This window comes from Mustela lutreola, chromosome 10, assembly GCF_030435805.1.
Source record: "Mustela lutreola isolate mMusLut2 chromosome 10, mMusLut2.pri, whole genome shotgun sequence".
Lineage (NCBI taxonomy): Eukaryota > Metazoa > Chordata > Mammalia > Carnivora > Mustelidae > Mustela > Mustela lutreola.
Genome location: NC_081299.1, coordinates 70,902,123 through 70,919,533, shown reverse-complemented (window position 1 = coordinate 70,919,533; position 17,411 = coordinate 70,902,123). Strand labels below are relative to the sequence as shown.

The 17,411-nt window shown below is 41.9% G+C and overlaps 2 protein-coding genes across 5 annotated transcripts in view; one reads left to right on the top strand and one right to left on the bottom strand.

Annotated features, from left to right (window-relative positions):
- Positions 1–592: 592 nt before the first annotated feature.
- Positions 593–15,083, bottom strand: DNASE2B (deoxyribonuclease 2 beta). Of its 4 annotated transcripts, XM_059137122.1 has the most exons (6): positions 14,739–15,076; positions 11,505–11,682; positions 8,125–8,206; positions 6,083–6,244; positions 4,531–4,728; positions 593–1,578 (listed from the first exon to the last, which is right to left on the bottom strand). In XM_059137122.1, the coding sequence occupies exons 1-6, from the start codon at positions 14,849–14,851 to the stop codon at positions 1,229–1,231; spliced, it is 1,083 nt and encodes a 360-aa protein (XP_058993105.1). In that variant the 5' UTR covers positions 14,852–15,076; the 3' UTR covers positions 593–1,228. The 4 variants fall into 4 exon arrangements, with proteins under 4 accessions (XP_058993105.1, XP_058993107.1, XP_058993109.1 ...); XM_059137124.1 differs by lacking the exon at positions 4,531–4,728 and having other exon boundaries at positions 14,739–15,083; XM_059137126.1 differs by lacking the exons at positions 11,505–11,682; positions 14,739–15,076 and having other exon boundaries at positions 6,072–6,244; positions 8,125–8,492.
- A 492-nt stretch (positions 15,084–15,575) lies between these two features.
- Positions 15,576–17,411, top strand: part of LOC131810186 (uricase) — a 30,427-nt gene continuing 28,591 nt past the window's right edge. The window contains exon 1 of the mRNA XM_059137824.1: positions 15,576–15,686. Coding sequence (XP_058993807.1) covers positions 15,657–15,686 — 30 coding nt within the window. The 5' untranslated portion in view covers positions 15,576–15,656. The remainder of the gene's footprint in view (positions 15,687–17,411) is intronic.

The following is a 17,411-nucleotide window of genomic DNA, read 5'->3' as shown; positions in this document are numbered from 1 at the left end:
TGGCTCAGTAGATTAAACCTCCTCCTTAGGCTCAGGTCATGATCCTAGGGTCCTGGTATCAAGCCCCGCATGGGGCTCTCTGCTCAGAAGGAGGCCTGCTTCTACCTGCTCTCTGCCTACTTGTGATCTCTTTGTCTCTCTGTCAAATAAATAAAATCTTAAAAAAAAAAAGACATCATATATATTATCCTATTTTGCATCATTTTATTTTATTGTGTCTTGGAATAGGAGTAAAGAGCATAGCCTTAGAGAGCAGATAGACCTCTATGATATTGGGCAATTTACTGAAGCTTTGTAGGCTTCAGTTTCCTTGTCAGTAAAATGGGGATATAATAATTTCTATCGCATAGTATCATGATGAAGATCAAGTAAGAAAATATGGGTTGACTGTTCACTACATGGTAAATGCTCAATAAATGCTGGCCTTAGTTACTGTTATGATTACTTTTGTTAGATTATAATTTTCTTGAAATTGGAAACTGTATTTCAAGTTCTATTAAGCAAGTAGTTCTTAATGCAAATTTATTACTGTTTATTCATAGCACAGTTGTATTTAGTGACCAGAACTCCCAAAATGAAGCACACTGGAATGAAGATTGTTAGGTTTGATTAGGATTTATTTATGTTACTCTTCTTTATTTACTCCCAAGTTGGTAGGTTGTTTCACTTTTTCCTCCTAATCTGACTTTAAAACATTTTTTTTTGAAAATGATTATTATTTGCATGTCTCAGATGAGAAAAGCAAAGCTCTGAGAGTTCAAGTAACTGGCCTCAGATCATAAGATGAGTAAGGAGCAGCAGCGAGAATAACAAATAAAACTCAACCATAAACCAGCGAAAAGAACTTTAAGAAGAATGTGACTAAATAGTATGACATACACAGAGAAATTTTTTTCCTTCAACAAAGAATGAGAAGAGTCAGGAAATCTTTGTGAAGGAGGTGCAATTAATCTGAGAGATAGCCTGTCGATCTATGAACACAGAGAATATTTTTTCTTCCACTCCATCCATTCTCACTTTAGTAATGTATAATCATTTATGTTTATGACATATAAATACAAAGTAGATAAATTGCCACTAAGTGGAAGATAAAATGGTAAACATGGTAGAAAAGCATTTTATTTGATGATATGTGGAGTACAGCTACATTCACAGGCTTTTGATATATAATGGATCTTATGGGAGAAGACTCATTGTCAGCAGTGAAAATGATAGTACTTATGTCCTTTCACCAAGTTGAGTTACAGGGCTCATAATACAAAACCAGTCCTTGAAATGCATGGTAAATAAGCTGATTCTGGGTACAAATGAACCCTCCACTTCTGAAGGCTTGGTATGGGCTCCGATTTAGGTCTCCAATACAGGTCCAGCGATTTTTGGTCCTCTTTTGGGAAACACACCACTTGGCATGATCCTGGTAAGAACTGAAATAAGACTGTCCAGATATCTTAATTGCTTTGACATTGTAGACATGGTAAGGAAGGGAGCAATTTGAAGGAAGCTCTTGTCTCTTTCGCTGCCAGGTTTCTGTTAGCAAGTGTGTCTTCAAATGTTGAGCCATCCAGGCTGCAAAGATGTCTAGAGTTTATAGGGAAAAAGATAGCAAGGCTAGTATTTGTACTTAGATAAGTCCCTGAAAATATCCTCAGCAATGGAACTCATCATTCACCCCTGATATGTGAATGTCATAAGCACAATAATAACAACATAATTGAGATAGTGGATGGGAGAACATTTTGTAAGTGCTAAAGGGACATGTAAATAAAAGTTATTATCCTTATTACTAAGATGACATTGGTGTTTAAAATGTCCTCTGTTCAACACAAATAAGAGAGTCATATATGTTTTGTTCTGAAAAGATCTTCAGAAAGAATAAAGCTAGAAAAGTAACCTGGGGCCAGCTTCAAGGGATCTTTGCAAATCATGCCAAAATGTTTGGGTTTTCCTGAAATCACTGGGGCTATTTATTTATTTAGAGTGAGTAGAGGGTAGGGGATGGGGGGAGAGAGAGAATCTTAAGCAGACTCTATTCTGAGGCCAGTGCAGGGCTCAATCCCATGACCCTGAGATCATGACCTGAGCTGAAATCAAGAGTCAGACACTTAACCAACTGAGCCACCCAGGCACCCCTCAATGGGGGAGTTTTTAAAGAAGTGTTAATGGAGAATTAACAGAAACTGGTTTATGATCATAAATATCAATCAAGAGGCAATGCAGAGGATGAACTGTGGAAGGTGCATTAGATTGGAGATAGGGAAAACATCAGGTTGTCACAATAACTGTGACAATAAACACAGGTGGGACTGTAGCAGTGGCCGAAAGTTTGGAGAAGAAAAGATAAATGTGAGTGTTACTAAGGACCTGGAGCTGATTGAATTTGATGACTTGATACAGGGGTGAGGAAAAAGGAGGGATCTAGAGTCCCCAGTTGACCATGCAGAATACAAGAAAAAGAGTGGATTTGTGGGGGATAATGATGAGTTTGGCATGTTGAATTTGATGTGGCTGTGCCACCTCCAAGTAGAAATGTCCCACCCACTTTTGAATACATCTGTCAGTCCAGAGATCTGGGGTGCAGATCTAGTCTTGGGAATCACCTGAAGGCTTGCTGGAAATCACCTAGAGTGAGTAAGTAGAATGAGATAAGGATGAGTAGAGAACCATGTGGCAACTCAGCCACCTAAGTAGTAGGCAGGAGGAGGACCTGGCAGAAGAGACTTAGGAGAAGTGGGAAGAAGACCAAGAGACTAGATACTCCCAAAAATCAGGGAGGGGGAGTGTTTCAGGAAGGAAAGGGTTTTCACAGTACCAGATTCTGCAGAGATTATTTCTGTCCTGTTAATTTTTGGATCTCTATCTGGTGCCTAACACAGAGCTTGGCAAGTGGCAGGCATTCAGTGAATTTTATCTAATATAAAAGGAAGGAAGGAAGCAAGCAAAAAGGGAAGACAATGAGGTCAACTAAGAGAGTCATTGGTGACTGCGGAGAGACTGGTGTCTACAGACAGAGGCTCAAGGCTGCAGTGAAGGAGCATTGATCAAGTGAAGGCTCTGAAGAGCCCTTTAAAAAGAAATCTGGAAGAAAAGAAGAAACAGATATAGGGATCTAGAACTGAGGGAAGGTTTTGGGGGATGTTTGTGGGCCAAGGGGACAGAGCTTATAGAGTGGGCCTGTTGAAGTAGAAGAGGGAGAACAGATCAAGTGGATGAATCAAGGTATTCTGAGGCTGGGAAGGGTTCCAAGGCACAAGGGATGCACTTCTTCTGTTGGGGTAGAAGAAAACTCGTGAAAAGGGACGGAAACAGATAAGATTATTGAGAGTAGGTGTGTTCTTTTTGTTGTTGTTGTTATTAGCTGTTTTTAAAAACGGAAGTATAGCTGACACAAAGTGTTACATTAGTTTCAGGTATAAGACACAGTGATCTGACAACTCTGTTCTTCATTTTATGTGGACCACAGTGGAGCTACCATCTGTTATTGTACTATGCTATTGTACCATGGACTACATTCCCCAGGAAGGTAGTGACTTATTCATTCATCCCTGTGACTTATTATTCCATACCTGGAAGCCTGTCCCTCCCACTCACTCACACCCATTTGCCCATCCTTCCACCCACTCCCCTCTGGGAGTCATCAGTTTGTCCTATGTATTTATGGGCCCATTTCTGCTTTTATTCAGGAGGGGAGGGGTTTGTTCCTTTGTTTTGTTTTTAAATTCCACATATAAGTGAAATCATATGCTTTTAAAATTCCACATATAAGCGAAATCATTATGTCCCTCTGTCTGACTTATTTCACTTAGCATAATACCCTCTAGGTCCATCCATTTCGTCACAGATGGTAAGATCTCATTCCTTTTAATGCCTGAGTAATATTCCATTGTATATCTATACCACATCTTCTTTATTCATTCATCTGTTGATGAACACTTGGGTTTCTTCTATATCTTAGCTACTGTAAATAATGCTGCAATAAACAAAGGGCTGCATATATCTTTCTGAATTAGTGTTTTTGTTTTCTTTGAGTAAATAGTAGTGGAATTATAGAATCACGTGATATTTCTGTTTTTAATTTTTTGAGGAACCTCCATACTGTTTTTTGGTGGGGTTTGTCCTTGAAAGGGTTTCTCCTTGGTGATCTCTGTTCTCTCTATGAAGGAGAAATCAAGGCCAGAAAGGAGACGGCAGAGTCATGTAAAGGACTTGAGGGTGAAGAAGGTTTTAAATAGCTGCTTAGAGAATAGAAAAAGAAGGAGACAGCTGTGTCTTGTGCCCAACAGAGGCTGCAGACTGTGAGTTTTCCCTGGCCCCTGGTTGGATGGTTGTGAGATAGTGTGAGTTATTTTGGTGGTTGGATCAGGAATTTTGCTATTCAAGCAGAGTAGGCAAATGTTTGAACTGATCCAATCTCCCTTTTCCCTCCCTTCTCTTCTACTTCCCTACCTCTGCATAATCAGAGTATTTCCTCTATCTAATCCAGAGTGAGTCCAACAGCAAAGTTACGTATGATTGGATCATGACCTTTCATACCATCAAGGAAAGAATCCGACTTTGCAAAATGGAGGAATTTTTGGCCCCGGGCTGACTGAAGTGCGGTGAGGTGCTTGCCGGGGATCTCTGACGAGCTAGAACCGGAGCACAGCTGGGGCATGTGAACGAGCTCCTGGTGAAAGATGGCGGGGATGGAACAGCTATAAATGTTTGGGTTATAGATCAAGAGCTGAGAATCTGAATCAAGAAACAGAAAGAAAAGTTGAGAATTAGGACACAGATGGAAATGCTTGTTGATATTATAGATCTTGCTTTGAGTTAAAAGAACAAAGCAGAACAAAAAACAAAAACAAGAGTATTCCCTTCTTGAAACCAATAGCTTTCAAGTTACTCTCGGTTAAAGTAGTTGACACCTATTGAGTATTTACTTCCTACTTTCCAGGCATTGTCCTATGGGCTTTACATGTTTTTAATTCAATCCTAACAACAACCATATTATTAATTAAGTTCTTTTATCATTATATTCATTTTATAGATGAATTAATGGAGAATTTATGTTGCATGTACAGGTTCATAAAGCTCGTAACTGATGGAGTTGATATTCAAATCCAGGCAGTCTGACATTGGAGGCCATATGGTTCTTTCTCATATATGTACATATGCAAAAGTAGAGAACTCCCGTGAACTGATCATCCAACTTAAAGAATGGTTAGCTCATCAGCATGTACACCTCATCTCTGTGCTATTCTTCTCTCTAATCATTACTGGAACTCAAGTAGTTAAACTAGGGCTTTGAGTGAGAGCCTCAGTAATCCTTGCCATAAGGTGGAAATTTGATGAAAAACATGTTCTAAACCTCCTATACGTAGAGGTAAATCACTCATTACTACAATTTAGCAGCCTCCTCAGTAAAAAAGAGATTGATAAAACAGCGTTCCTCCTCTTCCTCCTCCCTCAGCTTAGTTTTCCAAATCCACATCCATAGTTTTCACTTCCAAATCCAAGTATTTTTGGCACTTGAGCTTGGGATCTCAAAGGAAGATTCCATGGCTTGGAGCTGTCAGGTTGGTGGCCTGCAGGTAACATGTAATCTGCACAATTTTTTAAAAAAATAAGATTGAGACCATGCTGTCTTTCCAACTGTCTCACATCCTCCCATCCCTAGATTTCGAGTTCCTCTTGAAAAATATGGAGCTCTGGTATCATTAGGTCTGCTTTCCTGCAGAGTCACATGGCAGAGATGAGGCTTTGGAGTGGAGACTCAACACTCCAGTTTATCACTGATCCCACTGCCCATGAAGTGTTGCTTGTCTGTTTCACCCATTTTTGTTACCAGCCTGGCCACTGCAGATATTTGAAAATACTACCCCGATCAATTTCAAGGACATCACTGGCAGATCAGAAAACAAAGGTCTAGTAAGTGAAACAGCTCATGGTCTCACCGTGGCAATGTCAATATTAGAATCTAGTAGAATCCAGGTGTCAGAATGTTAATGAATAGAGAAATAGATGAAGTAATACATTTATTAATACATTTCCAAATCCTTTCTTTAACATTACTATCTCTTTTTTAAACATACTCTAGTGTTACCTATTGCTTCATACTGGTTGTACTTAAAAGTTACGCAGATGCCAGTTTGCCCGTGTCTTCTTCCTGTGGGTGGATAATCATAGCCTTCTTCAGGAGTTGGAGGAAACCGGGGAATAGAATGAATCAGCCAGATTCCCTGGACTCTGTTCCACAGCAGTAAGCCTACCAAAAATACAGTTAATACAGATACATTAGAAAAACAAAATCTCCATTGAACAATAGGGTTCAAAGCTGCAACATTTAAGCCCATTTATATTTCAGGCCAGTGTTTGATTCCATTAATGACCCCAAAGATTTCTGCTTGTTTTTCAAAGATTCCAAAACCAATTCAGGCACACATCACCTAGCCGCATTACTGATAAGAAGCCACCAAAGAGGCAGCCAGGGCAGCCACCCTATGAAGAACTAAGAGGAATTTCATGTTGTAACCATAAGGAGAATTTGTTTTGGCAGAATGCAAATGTACTTAATTGGAATTTGACCTTGTTAAACCATATAGTCACCTGGCAAGCTTCAGATAATGAGTCTCTGTACTGCTAAGCAGCTAAGCTATTTTCAAAAGCTGGCTAAAGAGGAGGAGAAAAATATCAAACAGAGAAATGTACCTGTAGTAATTTGTTGTAAGAAACCAATGCACCTTTAACTGTAGAAGACTAGTCAATTCCACAAATCCAGAAACAAGAGGCAAAGAGAATTAAAAGAGAAGCCATGCCAAAATGTCCCAGGTAATTGTGTTTAGTGAAGATTTGTGGAGCAAAATAACGTGAAAACCAGAAAGGAAGGAAACAGAAAGATTTTCATCATCTTGTGACATGGCAAAATGAATCCTATCCAACAGGCATCTGTGACGATTTCTGTGTTTATAAATAAACTGGGATAGTTTTGGTATGCTGACTAGACTTTCCAGTTTGCATATGACCATGCAAATACAAAGCTATTCATGTTTGTCTTATTGTTAGAATGGAAATCAAGTGCCTGTCTGTTATTTCTTTTGCAAAGAACACACTTTAAGAAAGAACACTATTGGTCTCTCAGTGGATATGGAATCATTCCCTGTGTCCAGGTGGAAAATGTATGTCCAAAGTCCTTTTGCCTAACAGACCTGGATGACCTTCAGAAGTTTCCTTCTGCCCAGATGAGTGAGCTGTTTGCCTGAAATCCTCAGCCCCCGGTACCCATGCCACAGGATGTCAGGCATGTGTTGGCAAAGAGAACACCCCCTCTGGACATGGGGTCCCTTTCCTTTTCCAGTCTTTCTCCCAAATCCTTTTAGCAACTAACAGGGTGAAGTGAGAATGGTGGTTGAGGGTTGTTGGAGGAGAGGTTGGAGAATGTGGTGTATTATAAAAATTGCTGCATTCCATGCTAATAGGACCATCAGGAGGGCATCTTGGCTAAATCAAAAGCTTTCAATACTCATGACATTTGACAGCCATTACAAATTATATTCTTAATCAGAGGTTGCAAAGTAGCAGCCCAGTGGCCAAATCTAGCCTGCAGATACATATTATTATGCTCACAGAGTATTTTCAAGACTTCGAGCACATTGCCAACATTTAAACACTGGGGGAAATTTCCACAAATACTAATTTTCAACATCTCCCGAAAAATTGCATCCCCTAAAGGCAAGCTATCTGCCCTTTTGACAAAGTATGCACCTTCCAGTTCTTCAGGGACCTGCTAGTTCAGCCCACCTGGCTTGCTGACATCCATTTGCCTGCCCCTGAAGGGAAGTCTGCTTCCCTTCCTCTCTCTCTCTGCCTGCCTCTCTGTCTACTTGTGATCTCTGTCTGTCAAATAAATAAATAAAATCTTAAAAAAAAAGAAAGAAAAAGAAATAAAATGGAATTTGTGAAAAGGAGATTTCCAAGTCATATGATATGATTATAACCTGTGATATAGAAATCATGCATTTTGATAACTCAAAATAAACCATTAAGAAGAAAAGCTATCTTTTTGGTGTGCAACATAAGAATATTCAAGAGAGAATGTTGAAGAGAATGTTGATTGCCAATAGGAAAGAGAAACAGCTTTTGTCATACCTTTAGTGTGTCCATACTTTCGGCTGTAATTCACAGAGGTAGGGACCCCATCATTGTAGAGTAGATAGGCTGTGTTGTTATTCTGCAGAAACACACTAGGGTTATAACGGTGTCATTCTTACGCTTGTAAATGCTCACAACATTTCTACCAGCCACCCAGACTGCGATACAGAGCTTTCATTAATACACATGAAAAGTCATCCATTCTCCTAATAGGCAGCTTCCCTATCAATATGAATTTTGTGCCACGAAAGACAGGGGAACAGGAAGCCCATTCTCAACCACGCGTGGCTTTGTCTTATGTTCCAGGAACCCTACGCTTCCTGCTGTGTATGTGAGGGCAGTATTCCTATTTCTCTTGGTTGTTTTGGACACGCATTTCTCATTTGGCAACCGGTTTATAATAAAGAAGTACTTAAATATTTGTTCAGGAAATGAAGTAGGAACAACCAGCCAAGATTTACACCTGGGTTTTTTTCCACTGATATTAGAGACACAATGCGGAACTGGCTGTCAGGGTCTGGGTTCCTCTGCCTGCATTGTACTTCACCTCTTGGTCAGAGTTTTGTGTTAAATCAGGATTCCTCATTCTCTGCTCCCACTCCTTCCCTGGAGGGGAGGATCTTCCTGCAATCTATTTCTCAGTGTCACTTCACCTTCTCGCCTGATATTTTCCTGCTTAGAAAAAGTGGTGAAATTGAATGTGTGGGGATATTGGATTTCCTCTGGTAAGGCAAAATAAGAGAAAATTTTCTAAACAGTGGGCCAAATCTCTGAGTAAAAATGAAGCTATTACTTTGGTGGTGTTTTTTATGTCATGTTTTGGAAATGTGCTTATATTAGTTCTGTGTGGTTCCATTTCATTGGTGTCATGACATAGTGATTCTTACTGAAGCCAATAATGTTGATATTTTAAAAAATCTTGAAGACATAATTAAAAGCAATAAAGGACAACCCAGTTCCTCAGTTTAAAAAGAAAAGCCTCCTCCTTTTCTCTCAGAAAATAAGTCAATAACTGAGTTGCTTACAATTGCTTCATGATTTGATGTAACTTAAAACCTTTTTTTAAATGCACCCCATAGCCTGTGAAGCATTCCTGGCTATTATATTTAGGAATATCCAGGAAAAGAAGTTGTCTTTTTACACTCATTTTCCACAACTGACCTACTGAGCTACGGTTGGCCTTCATATCCTCAGCCGGAGGACTCTGACAGTGATTCAATGAGCTGGTGTTGAATGTGGTCATGAGGCCATTGTGTACCTTTGGCGTACAATGTGAAGGGGCTCTGGGAAGATTCTGTGAGGAACTTTATCCTTACAATTGATGAAATGTGTTATTCTAACAAGGAGTGTAACGGCTAGCTAAGGTTAAACGGTTTATAGCCCTAGTGAAGAGAGGCTCTCTGACAAAGGGGAAGACTATGGACCGGAGAGTAGGTAGGCCTACGCATGTGTCTCTGGACAGCTTTATATAACCATAGGCTGGGTATTATTTTGACTACCGAATGTTGGACAAGACCAATACAATCTCTGCCCCTAGTTAGCAGGGACTATAGACAGGCAAGTACAAGCAACTCCAGTACAATTTGATAAATGTTATTATAAAGGTGAATGGAAGTTTCTTATTGACAAAGGCAAGAGAAGGGCAACAATGCCCAGTGCAACCAAGATATTGGCCCAGGTCATCTTGGCAATTGAGATTAAAAACCAGTCGGTCTGATCTCAAATTCTGCTTTCTGTTAGAACTCCAGGTTGGCAGGTGGGGGAGTTCTGTCTCACCATCACGTTTGGCACAGAATTCCAGCTTCCAAAGAACACCCCATCTCCCTTGAATGTCACCCACTATTGTTGCTCTATGCCAATCAGACATGGAAATCAGCCCTTTTACTGTCATTTTCTTTCCAGAATCCATCACTTGAGGCCTGCGTGTGAGCAGGTTTTACTGAGGGTACAAAACATGGAATGGTTTTACATCACTGCAAGGACTTGCTCCTGGTCTCCCTCTGTGTTTCTTACACTTTCTAATTCCTAGCTCTCCTCTACTCTATTTTATTTGGCAGAGCAGTTTAGCTCTTTTGCCCTCCTGGCTCTGAGGCTAGTGTTGGGCCTCCAAAGCTCATTATTATACTCAGCCAAAGTAAGAACCATCTGTCCCAACTAAGGTGAATGACAGAGGCTCCACCATGTTGCTGTTTCATTTCTCTTCCAGTGGGGAAGGAAATAGGGAAAGCGCTGATTTCCTCACTGATGGGTTATGGTCCCAGCCTCCATCCCCAACCTTGGAAAGCAGAAGAAGCTGCAGGCAGTTTTGACTTTACATAACAACCTATAATTTAAAACAGGGTTGCTGCTGGGATTAAATACTTTTAAAAAGCACCCAGAACAGTGCTTGGTGCACCTTATAAATAAATAAATTCTTATCTTGTAACTTGGCTCTGAAGGCTGATCTTAATGGCAGGTGAATAAAGTGACTATCAGTACACGTAGGGAAGGCTCTCTGCACGTTTTGAGTAAATACTCACATATATATGTATCGTAGTGCTAGGGTCTAACATAGTATTATGGGGATTAAATTTATTGACCTATGCAAAGGCCCAGCACGCTGTAAGTGCTGAGTCATTTTACACATTGACCTCTCTATAAGTGAGTGTTGGGGATGCATACATGCGTGCAACCAAATATTATTGTTTGGTTTTACTTGTCACCCCTGGTTGGAATGCAGTGTCTTGTCACCGAATAGCAGACGGTGCCTGGAACATTGGGAGACTGCCCACAGTGAGCCAGCAGTCTGCTTACCTCTGTCTCTGGCTGGTTAGCTCATTGCCTGATCAAGTCCAGATAGCAGGTTTAATCTGCATTGGGGCAAGTTAGTTCTGGGCCTTGCGCTAGAACCCTAGCTCTCAACCTACTATTTGGAAAATGATAAATTAAAAGGAAGACCAACTGGAAACCGTCATGAGGGCCACCGCCACTCATCCCCACCATAGCATAAGCAATCCATTCCTCAAGGCGTATTGACTGCGGGTCTATGTTGCATTATAACAGGAGGGGGCTCCTTTCTATTTCTGTCAGAGGGATAAGCTAGCAAGTCCCGAATGAATTGGCAGGGTTTGGCAGCCAGAAGGCTTCCATATGTAATCAGTTCACACCTTACCCAGTGATACTACTGGATATAGTGCTGAATGTGCCAATAATTTGGCATCGCCATAGAGTCTGACGATATAATCCTTAAGGTCTTAGATTGATTCAGATTCTGTGCCGGCTGACTGCAAGTTGCTAAGACTGGGGGTTTGGTGGGTTAGCATTAAAACCTTTGGAAGCTTTAGATTCTATGTTACACATTTTTGTATGAATCAGATGAACGATTAACAGCAGCTCACCTTGGAGGCATAGGCTTCGTATAGCTGTTGTAACGTCCTTCCCAACACACTCTTGGTGGTATTCATGAGCTGCTTACTCCTCTTCCAGCTTCTGGTGGTGGAGTCTAGGTATAGGTACTCTAACCCAGTCTGTCTGCTTTCCTTGTCTTGCCTTTTAGGTAACTTATAAAAGGTAAACCTAACAAAGGAAATAATCACAAATTACTAACATCTGTTGACTGCTCCCTTGGTGTGAAGCACCGAAACATACCATTTTATTTGTGTTTCCTAAGTCCGAGGAAAAGGATTTGCTCCAGCTTTCCACCTCTATTTTCACCCTTGGCTTTGGTCCTTCCCAGAGAAGGAATGAGAATCTCACTGGACATGTCCCGAGACAGTAGCCGGCCTGGCAGGAAGGGTCCCTGTAGGCGAAGCCCATGTATGCATTGTACACGTTGACTGTGGCTGTCTTCTGTTTCCACAGTCCATATGGCTGCCCTGGGGAGAGGTCAAAGCCCAGGGCTAGACAGCAAAGGCCTTGGATGTGTTTTTCTCTTCTGTCCCAAGTGCTTGACATGCTCATGTCTTTGTAGCTGGCTGGCTGGGTCTGAGATTTGGGTCTGGCCTGCAGAGTAGATGGCATCTCCCTTGACCCTCTGGCTTCAGCCACATTCTTCAGCTGTTTATCAGACTGCTGCATTGAGGGTTTGGGGCCAAGACCAGCCAATCAAGTAAGCATTTTGCCTTCTTTACTATTATCTCCTGTTTGTATATCTTCTTCAGGTATCTCACTGGGAGGGGAGGTGGCTGGGTCATGGAGCCCAGGGCTTCTCCATGGGCCTGTGCTCACATTTCAGGCCAGATCATCCTTTGTTGTGGGGGGGGGATGTCCTGGGCATTGCAGCCTCCCTGGCCTCTACCTACTAGATGACATAGTACTCCGCAGCTGTGCCAATCAAAAATGTTTGCAATGTTGAAAGTCCCCTGAGGGCAAAGCCGCCAGGTCTAGCCAAATACTCTCTAATGCAAAAATCCCACAATGCACTGTCAAATACTCACAAGAAAGCAAACATCCTAACGCATTCACTATTGCCACAAGCCAGTACCTCACGCTGCACATAAAAGCTTCACATTCTACACTTGCTTCTATTCATATGTGCATTTTCCCGCCCCGTACATGCCTTCTTACTCTCAGGGCTGGGTCCTCACATGTGACCAGGAACATAAGATCGTTCTTTGGTACTGGCCTGATGTTGTTCTGCCCATTGACTCTCACCGTGAGTTGTAACAGCTCGAGGCTGCCTCCCTGTTTGCTCAGGCTCAGAATTCCCTCTGACGGGTATTGCTAAGTAACATGTCCATTCAGCGGTGGCAAAAATATATTTTATGTGTCACTCATGCTGTAGTGGCCCGCCATTGAAGAGCTGGAGATCTGTGTCACGACACACAGGAGGAGAACTCGTGCATTTAAACATTTTTCTTGGGTAACCATTTCCAGTTATATTCTGAAGACTCCTGGATCTCTTTGTAGCCCAGACCTCTATGCTGAGGTCCAGAGAAACCTAAATGCATACATGTTCCAGAGACCTCCAGCTCCATAGTTTTGAAGCCAAGTTTATAATATTTTGTCCAACTCTGCTCTTCTCCGCAGCTGGGGAACACATCTGTATGGTCAGAGACACCAACAGTCTGAAAGTCTTTCCTAACTTGGTGCTCTCTCCTACGACCCTCAACCCATTTGTGAATAAGTTTTCTCAGAATGTACCTTCCTCTCTAATTTGACTGCCATTTCTCTAACGTGCGTTGGCATATCATCTCACCCATAATGTGTGAGTCCTATAGTTCTCCATGACTCTAGACTGGTCTCCATGAAGCTGGTCTTCCCAGTATTGCCAGTGGACTTTCTCAAATATGAACCTGACCACTTCACATCCCTGTTTGAAGGTCTTTAGTAGCTCCCTTGGAGGGTCAAGGGCAGACTCTGCAGCCCAGCACATGAAGCCCTTCTTGAACTGGCCGTTGCCTCTTGCTGAACTTCCCTCCTGCCATCTCTCCATGTTCTGAAGGACCAGCAACACGGAACTGCTTCCACACTCTCTCCATGGCTTTCTACATTTTTGCCCCTATACCTCCTTACCACTCCCTCATGGGCCTGAGATGCCCTTGCATCTCCCTGGTTTTTCTGACCAGCTCATCATTGTTCTTAAAACTTAGCTCAAAACAGGGAAGCCTGGGTGGCTCAGTCAGTTAAGTGTCTGCCTTCTGCTCAGGTCATGATCCCAGGGTCCTGGGATTGATTCCCATGTGGGCTCCTTGCTCCATGGGGAGCCTGCCTTCCTCTCTCTCCCTCATGAATAAATAAAGTCTTAAACAACAACAACAACTTAGCTCAAAACTACTTCCTCAGAGAAGATTTTTGGGCTGTCTGCTCCCCAGTGGCCCCATTTATGCCCTCACCGCAAAACTGAGCTTCTGGAGGGCAAGAACCATGTTTCATTCATACCTGTGTTTTCAATGGTCAGCACAAGGGCTGGCATAAGCTCAGTAACTGCTTGCTGAGAGACTGAATGAATGTATCTGTGGTCTTTAGCCTGAAGTTTACACAAAGCTTGACGCCAACCACAACGTCCAAACCAAAGACCTTAATGAAAGAGTGAAAAGGTGATCTAAGCTTTAGAAGAATCCATGGCTATAATGTGGTGCTGTGCTTAGTCTCTCTGACACCATGAAGGATGCCAGCGATCCAGCACCCATTCCAACAACTGCCGTGTGCTGCCTAATCAACACCGTCAACCCAGCCATGCTGCGCTCCATCAAGCCCTCTTTCTCCTTCTCAGAAGGACAAGAGCAAGTTCTCAGACAAAAAGTAATCTGCCTTCTTGCTTTTCTCCCTCTCTAAAAGGATGTTGGAAAGTTCCGTTAGGAAAGGCACAATGCCATGAGAGGAAATTGCCAAAGGAGAGAGGTTGTCAGCTCTCTCCCACCTCTGTGGCCCCCAGCCTTGTCTCACTGGGGCCAGCGAATCAGGCTCACGAGGGGCTGCTGAGCTCTTCCTCAGGGGGCAGCCCCCCCTCCCCCCCACTCAGGAGCCTGTTCCTATTTGGATATGTGAGTCATTTATACACTTTAATTTCCTCTTTTTAAAAGGGAGAGGCAGGGTGGAAGATTCCTTTAGGAATTTACAGTGAGCGGCTTTGCCTCAGACCCTCTGGCTTTCTACCTGCATGCCCGAATCCTCCCGTTTCATTTACCTACCAATCCACAGCTTCGCCTTCCTCATTCCTGCATGATATTGTTGTTGCTTCCAGAACCCCAAACAGGCCAAAGAAGAGTAAAGCAAGGGCTGTTCTCAGAAGTCTTGCTGTCATTTTTTTTTTTTTTTTTTTTTAATCTGCCACCTTTACCCTCTGCCACCGTGGGAAACTTGCCACTGAGACTGAGGGCTCCGAGTCTCAGGTCTGTCCCAGGCTGTGCGGGTGCTGATGTTGGATTGCATTTACCTCTGCCGTTAGCTGTTTGGGCATTTCCAGAACGGAGCGAACCTCACGTCATTGTGTGGTTCAGTCACAACGTGCCAGCGTGACTCCGGAGGCTTTTGTGCTCAATTGTTGCCGGGTTTGCAAAGTCATCAGAAGTTCTGGAGAGAACAAAGGGATAGATAGTTAACTCTTTGGAGTGAACACCATGTGGTAGGAAGTTCAGTAGGCAGGGAAACTCCATCTTGATCAGTAGATGTGGAATTAAATATATGTCATGTTTTTCTTTCCCTCATGATGCTCTAGAAGTGAAAACAAATGCTTGTCATTCACACATTAAGCAGAAATGATTAAACCTTCCATCTTAGTCATAATTGGGATCTATCACTTCTAACACTCTCGGTCTTAAAGAAACATTTCCTAAAGTCTACTTCAAAGGGTTGCCTCAAAGTCAGAGCAAATTTAATTGTATTTTACCACAGATGTTTACATATTGTCTCCACCTCTGGTTTTAGCCAATCAATGCGGTGCTTTCATTTCAAGAGGTCTTGGTGTCCCATTGGTTTTAACGCAATCAGGTAAATATATTGACCGCTCGCCCTTCAGGTCAAATACAAAATATTAGAAAACATCTGTTTTGCCCAAACTATTCTTTTTTACTCTTGAAACTGAATTTGAAGTTGAAGGCCAAGAGAAAATGGCTCATTACGATCATGACTATAAAAAGGTGAGATCATTCTCTTTGTGGAGGAGGGAAGGTATTAGATAGGAATAGGAAAAGAATTTCTTTAATCGACTCAATGATTAAAGATGCTGTCATAAAAAGTAGCAATTTACCCTATGCCTGGAAGTCATTATGGCTCTGGTCTCTCCCTCTGGTTATGGGTCCAGATAGTCACTTAGAGACCCAGACCAAACTGGAATCTTGCAAATATTCTATGTTTGAGTTGGAGTTTTTCAGGACTCAGGGTTCATGGGAAAGTGAGGGGTTGAGGCTCTATAACTCTAAAGACAGAGTTTTGTGAGGGATGGCTGGACCACCTGCCCACATTTTCCTGTGCTTGCAGAAGGGGCAGAATTTCGGGCCTCACTGCAGATCTGCTAACTCAGAATTCTTCGGCTTGGGTGTAGGAATCTGCATTTTTTTTTTTTTTTTTACAAGGTTTGAGGAGATGCTAGTACGCCTTAAACTTTGAGGTTTGCTACCCTGAGCCAGGGCTATGCTGTATCTGACAGATTTGCAATCTATCAAATCGGTACATAAAAAAAATTTTTCTCTGAATCATTTCTCCGTGGGTATCATTTTGTTCTATCTATGTTTTTGTTGCATTCAGAAAAACAACCTCAAACTTCTGATCAATTTTTAAAAATGTTCATAGCATGAAGCTTATTTTTCTAAGTCAAAATGAAATAAAATTAATTTTATCTTGTGATAGCTCTTGGTGATATAATGGTCATAGCTGAGTACCCCAGGCTTAAGCTTCATCGATGCATTCAGGGAGTGTCAACGACTTGTTTTCAGTCATGTAGGTCGATGAACATCCGTTGAACAGTAGATAAGACGATCCCTATTCTATCCTCATCCCATGCTCAGCATGGGTCCCGGCCAAAGGAGACGATCCACAAGTGTTAGCTAAGATCATGCTTATTCCAACCTGAGCCCTTCCTGTGTTTGGGCTGGGGCACATCTGTATTAGGATGCTATTTGCTCAACCCGTTTTTGTTTCAAGCTCTGGAAAAACGCTACTAGGCCACTTTCTTTCAGAGACAACTTTCAGTTAAGCTTTCTTATCTCCAGTCGTTGCTGACCGGAGCATGCTGATGGTGGAGTCGGTGACCCTTCTTACGCGAGAAGTTGTTATCAAACCCTACACTGGACATTGAGGGGCTTCAGGGATTTCAACACTATCCTGAAGACTAGATTCTAGTGAGTCCTGGATTTTGCTAAAAACAGCAAATTAATGTGAAAAGAAACTGAATTTGGCAGATGGAGAAAATGCAAACTGGATAGAATGGTTTTCACATTACCCACTTTTGAAGACCAAGTAGTAGAAGATGACAAAAATACCACAGATCCTTCACTGTACAATTACTTCTCAAAACAGTAGAAAATCCCTTCTTTTTAACTGCGAACGAGGTAGATTTCTTCACTTGGTCATGGGCTTCATAGTTCATAGTTGAAAGTTTGCATTCATTCATCCAGTAATTCTGGAAAATCTCAGTCCTGCCTGATCTCCTTGAAATTGTGCCTTTTCCACATCCTCTCTGTCATATCATCCTAGTGCGTTTTATGTCTCTTGCATGTACTCTGTCTCCTATGTGTCTGTATTAATCCTAATTCTTTATTTGGATCTATCTTCCAGTTCTCAAATTCAAACTAGGCAATATTATGCTGTGACTTAATTGATCTCTTCCAAATAACTAATTTTATTTCTTCTGTGTTTAATCTGTT